This window comes from Botryllus schlosseri, chromosome 1 (genome assembly GCF_051294905.1).
Source record: "Botryllus schlosseri isolate E-star chromosome 1, Bs_hap1, whole genome shotgun sequence".
Classification (NCBI taxonomy): domain Eukaryota; kingdom Metazoa; phylum Chordata; class Ascidiacea; order Stolidobranchia; family Styelidae; genus Botryllus; species Botryllus schlosseri.
The window spans coordinates 19,956,941-19,962,742 of NC_137236.1; the positions used below are offsets into that span (position 1 = coordinate 19,956,941).

At 40.0% G+C, this 5,802-nt stretch overlaps 1 protein-coding gene across 1 annotated transcript; it reads right to left on the bottom strand.

The window, feature by feature from the left end:
* Window positions 1-463: 463 nt before the first annotated feature.
* Window positions 464-4,106, bottom strand: LOC145438240 (cysteine-rich motor neuron 1 protein-like). The gene is made up of 3 exons (XM_080315625.1): window positions 3,902-4,106; window positions 1,725-1,893; window positions 464-616 (listed from the first exon to the last, which is right to left on the bottom strand). Exons 1-3 carry the CDS (start codon window positions 4,042-4,044, stop codon window positions 536-538), a joined length of 393 nt encoding a protein of 130 aa, XP_080171751.1. The 5' UTR covers window positions 4,045-4,106; the 3' UTR covers window positions 464-535.
* Window positions 4,107-5,802: the final 1,696 nt, after the last annotated feature.

Sequence of the window (5,802 nt, forward strand, 5' to 3'; positions counted from 1 at the left end):
TATACCTGCGTCCGGCGCCTATGGTTGGCCGCATTGTCTCTTGAAATCCATTAATTTAGTCTTTATTATAGTTTTAGAGCATATTTTGCGCAATACTTGATGAAAGTTGCAGAAAAATGTTGCATGAAAAATATAGACAAAAGTTGCAAGAACTTGCAACTACTCCAAACAGATTAAAACACCATACTACATACATTATGAGTATTTAAGAAGCTTCCAGAAGTTGCAAAAAAAGTTGCAAAAACTTGCCCTACTGATCACCTATCATGGTGTATACAATGTAGAATTGTACACACTCCCACCGATAATCTGGTATTTCCGCATCGTGACGTCGTCACGCATGAATCTTGATACAATAAGGTCGAAAGCGATGATACTACTTTACGCCGTCAAGTGCAGAAGTAGTGTTGCGGAAATTATCAATCCCTCTGATTAGATGCTTAGAACAGTGAATTTCCACGAATTGCAGAGAGAGTTTCTTTATTATTTAAATCTGTCATTTGAACGCTGTGCCCATTTTACGCGTTTCATTTTGTTAGTCGATCCTAAAGAATGGAGGCGTTTTCGGCTTCGGACAGACCATTCCGGGTAGTTTGCAAAGTTTTTCCACGATGCCCTGAAAATAGATCGAAGACTGTCATTCAGCGCATATATACTATTACATACATCGATATTCCACAAGACTACTTGTGCAGTGTAGCTTATTTGCTTTAAAATTATCATTTACATTCAAATCGCATACTAATATTCACCGAGGGAAACATTATGGCATAACGATTGCTGGCGAAAGGGAGTATATACACCGACGTAACAGATGAATGAAGTGTTAGAGCCAGTAACTCTTGAATTATATTCGACCATAATACTAATTCAAATTTTCAATTCAATATTTTTTAACAACGGTAGCTTTCAAAATTCCAAGACGTGTCTTCACATTTAACGCGCAGCACTAATGACACTAGAAATAGAAGCAATTTTCCTAAAATATATTTAGCGATCGTGATATGAGGTTACATCGCGCAGTTTTGATGATTAAACTGCACCCATAAGAGTGATGTAAAGTTATTGCATAACTACATCATTTTCTGTGCAATCTAAAGGGATAAAATTGGGAATATTTGCCTAAAAAACTGTCACAGTATAAAGGTGGAAGGAGTTTTAACATACAACAACAACATACAACTACTTGACTAAATGGGGCTGAATTTTGATCAAGTCAAATGATAATTTGTAAATACTGTGAGGAATAATCAATTTCTAAATCCCAGTTCACTTTCGAAGAACCCGTGAATCATATTTCGAGCCAACTCCCTTTAAGGTCTTCCGATCTGAATTTTCAATGTCCAAATTAGAATCAATGATCACTTGACCAGGTAGTCTATATGCTGGATTTCAAATTAATTTCTATATCGGGCACATAATATGATACCAACCATACAATGCTACCATACACAGCAGCAATAGGCAGTTATGTTACGTGGATCGGACCGCCGTGACGTTACCACAGAGAGGGACATAATACCGTGAATGTCTGATAATCTACTTATCTAGAGAATTCTGAGCGTAGATATTGGCAATTTTCCGACATAATTACTGTCTTTAGTAAAATGGCATTCGCAATATTGATGATATTAATTGCCGGTTATATATTTAGCTACTGGAGGATGCGCAACGCAGTTTTGTTTCCATGCAACTGACAATGCATTGAACTGCCTGAGACTAACCACGTCTCTCTTCCTCAGGCAATATCCATTTGCGGGGAACATGACCGAATCTTCGTCGCAAATTGGCCTCTCTACGCAGACCAGGCGTCTTTTGGGATCGCACGTACCGACGATACCGAAGGGCCCGCCGCATTTCTGGTAGAGTTGTTTCGAGCATACGTCACAGCATATGACAGGAACAAAAATTGAATAGTTATATGAGTTGTAACATGAATGACAATTGCTGCAACGTACATACTTTTCTTATAATTGTGTCGTAAACTCAAGATAAACGGCTTATGAGTAGACTTCGAAATTTCAAAGAAGCATGCATGAACAAAACTAATTTTAGATTCGAGATTCAAATTAAATGTCATCAACCATCTAATTAAATCATCACACGAAGCATCGAAAACGTGTGTGGCATATTACATATTTTTGTAACAGAATCGATATAAAGAAATCGAGGATGAAATAAGCCATCAACTTGTATTTGCATTTTACTTGTGTGCGTGAGCTTAATCAGCTAAGACGTGTCCGGTATAATTAACTCATAATGCTCTCTAATAGGTTTAAATGCAAACCGTATAAATTATGTGCAAAAAAGGCGTGTCGTAGTGCAGCCTAAATGTCGTGGTGTTCTTGTCGGGTAAGTGAGTTGCGTGGTTTCTCCAGGTTGGTATGCGTGCTTTCGAAGAACGCTCATTTAGTTTTTATGCATGTCTGGCTATGAGTATTTAGCTATAATATATAGGACAGTGGTTCACAGCCTTTTTGACCTCGCTGCACCCTCTCATAGGGGTAATTAGTTCGCGGCACCCCATATCATTTCGATTACCCTGAGTGGCGAGCAGCGTTGTGGTACGTGCCACGGATGCCGCCCAAATGGCTCACGGTTCAAGTCTATAATCCCATCCCAAGTGTTGCCGGTTAATCTAGGGTCCTCCCCACTCTTCGATCTGCATAAGCAGTGTCTTACAAAAAGTCTAGAGCGAAGGTGGGCCGTGCTGTTAAAAGCAATATCGGTATGGTGCAAAATGACCATAGATGTCAAAAATTTGGCAAGATGATGACTGAAAAAGAAGCAGAAAAAGGCCATCAACCTGCGTCATGTCAGTGTTCAGCGATTGGTGAAAAAGGTGTACAACTTCTGCCACATCCCAACATCACGGCCAAATTGCCCGACTGTTGACCTTTCGCTAAGTTATCAGTCTCAAATGCTACTATTAGCGTATCCCCACCATTGACGGCGGAGGCTTCCCTTTGATACATGTCAGTAGCAAGTTCCAAAGCGTCAAAAGGTTTATCTGAGATTCTTCTCCCCTACATTGCTGTGCTCACAGCGTCTTTACATTGAGAATCCCAGAAAAAGACTCGATTAATGACAAATCCAGAGAAAAGAATGAAAAGAGCGATGAATCCTAAAATAGAAAGATAGAGACCGTGCACCGACATTACAGATTATGAGACCTTAACTGATCATTTCGACATCCGTGTATCTGTATATTGATCGAATTGTACATTGTGTGTTTTGAGCGGGTAAAAATAATACAACGACCTATTATGTGGATTCCCTGATTTTGTTTTACTTCGACCTTGTTTACCGCAATTGCTCGCAGCACCCCTGCGCAGTCCAACTGATAAGTCGGTTGAAAACCCCTGATCTAGGGATATGCTTCAATCAACGACGACTACAAACAATAGACGTGGTGTTGGAGGTTTGTCTTTAGGCTCCTCATCACCACGGTATCCAAGTAAGTTCTGTTTTAAAAAAGCCTAAAACGAAAATGGGCGCTACAAGACAATAAATTAGGAATATCGGCCAGTTGCAAATGTCGAAGTACCATGAATATCAACAACAGGACGTTTAGAAGTACCCTATCCCTACTTCATCTTACCCCAAAGTCATTTTGGAATAGTCGTATGGACTCACCCAACATTTAACCTGCTACATTATAGTCAGTGCTTACTAAACCTAAAGCTCTACTCAATTTACTTCACTACTGTATTGCAATTGGGCATATCTGTCTAAAAACCTCTCAGAATACAGTCGTTCACTGTGAGTTTTTTAGAGATTTTATGCTTTACTTTTTACGTTTTAGTAATCGAAAGTTATATCGTTAAGCCGCCTGGATTCGAAGCGAAAAAATGGCGCACACGTTAAATCCAATGCCCGTCGAAAACTTTTGCGTTCTCACCTGCACGCATCTTTAACTATGGTCACCCTCTTGCGACACTTGGGCTTTGGGCAAAGATAGGTGCCACATTCCAAGCAGCTCAGTGCAGACGTGAGCGCGGCGCAATACGCTAGCAACAACACGATGTACAATATTTTCGCCATATCTCTATATCAGGTGTGCTGCCAAGTCAAAAAATAGCATGAATATGACTCGTTCCATCGAATCATCAAAAATTAGGTATGAAGAAACCGATAACAGTCTATCTTCACGTCCGTAGAAGTCTTGCGGTACAATTACGAGAAGTATTGTTTTTCAACTTATTTTATAGGCCTCAAGGTGATACCTCATTTTTTCGAATTGCGTCAGTCACAAATATCTCGTTTTTGTTCGAAACGCTTAATTGCAACAGTGTCATGAGATATCCATGTATCATTAATCAGGTAATTTACATATACATCTGCAGTTAGCGGAAATTCAATCATCCGTATTCGTCGCGAAGCCACGTTTTTTTTATACCGATCGACGCCACACTTAAAAATTGCTAGCGCGTTAAAGTAATGCGTCAGGTGTCAAAATACCGATCGTTCAGACCAGAATGTATCAAAACAGGCTAATATGTGAGACACTATACTCTCCCTGCAACGTCATTGTTATACTCGCTGTTTTGACAGTTATAAACATGCCGGAATACCGCAACAAATATGCCGCAACCAGATATGCTCAGTAACGCAATACTGCTGTAAATAAAATAGAATTCGACGCCATGCTCTGAATGTGGCAGATGTCTCTTCGGCATAGCTTAATCTGATTAGCGCATCGACGTTTGTCGCCGGAGAGCCGTTAATTCAGAATAGGAACAAGGCACCACGAGGTAACGTAACCTCATGCTAGGTGCGAGCGTTTGAGAAACATTGACATATTTATCAGACGCGAACTTGACGTTGGGCCTGCACGCATCATAGCACAGAATATACCGCCATCTAAAAATATAACTCTCCCCGATTTACAGCAAAGGATATTATTATTATTATTAGTAGTAGTAATAATTGTAAATGATGAGTGCTGACAGATAAGAATTAAAGCATTTCGCTGCTGAACACTGGCGTAGCCATGAAACCCTTAAATTTTTCAAAATTATTCGTAAAAGGTTTAGTAGTTTTGAGCAAGTACATTTAACTTGATATTTTTCCTCGCGATACGCGCGATATATAGTTTCAGTAGTTTTTTGGTTGTTGAGTGCCTGCCTCTTGATAAATCAAAATGAAAAATGGGCTTAAATAAAGATACGCACGATGTACAAAAATGAATCTTACTGTATTCGTGTATGCCGCTAGCGGTTGTGCGATTTTTAGGCATCAGCTTTTCGGTGCCAAAAGACACACCGAGGCATTTATGCTCTAGCAAACACTAAGTGCGATCCCAGAAAGATCACCGGCGTTAGAACCTCGGCCGAAAATCGCACGGGACGGCCCTGTCCTTGCAATCGGAGTCTTGCGGTACAAATGCAGCGATCAGAGTCAATAATAATATCGCGTCTCATGAATAAATGCAAATTTGGAATCGTGCGCAACTCGCCAAAGATCCAATCTCCCTTTTAATTAGTTGTGATAAGTGTGTGGGCGATCATTTCAGTAGCGACAAATTTTTATGAGGGTCACAAAAATCAGCATGCTTCTATCAAGTAAGTAATTGCAAGTAGCCCGCCCGACGCTCACCCACCGGAAACTCATGAATAGTCTTACCGTCTGATATAAACAATATAGCTTAAGATGAATAATTGCGTGCCACTGGTTCTTTGTTTTGATATTCATGGTGTTTCGACTACATTGGTCATTTTACTCCAGGCTGATATACCCTATTTTGGGTTCCGTATTTACTGACTTGTAGCACGGCCCACTTTCAAGCCTTTTATAAGACAT

Excerpts from the sequence above, each read along its gene's own strand:
- LOC145438240 (XM_080315625.1), bottom strand. The coding sequence starts at position 4,044 with ATGGCGAAAATATTGTACATCGTGTTGTTGCTAGCGTATTGCGCCGCG. Across the intron at positions 1,894-3,901 it reads ATAGTTAAAGATGCGTGCAG|ATGCTGTGACGTATGCTCGA; the intron begins GTGAGAACGCAA and ends TGTTCCTGTCAT. Across the intron at positions 617-1,724 it reads GCCTGAGGAAGAGAGACGTG|GGCATCGTGGAAAAACTTTG; the intron begins GTTAGTCTCAGG and ends ATCTATTTTCAG.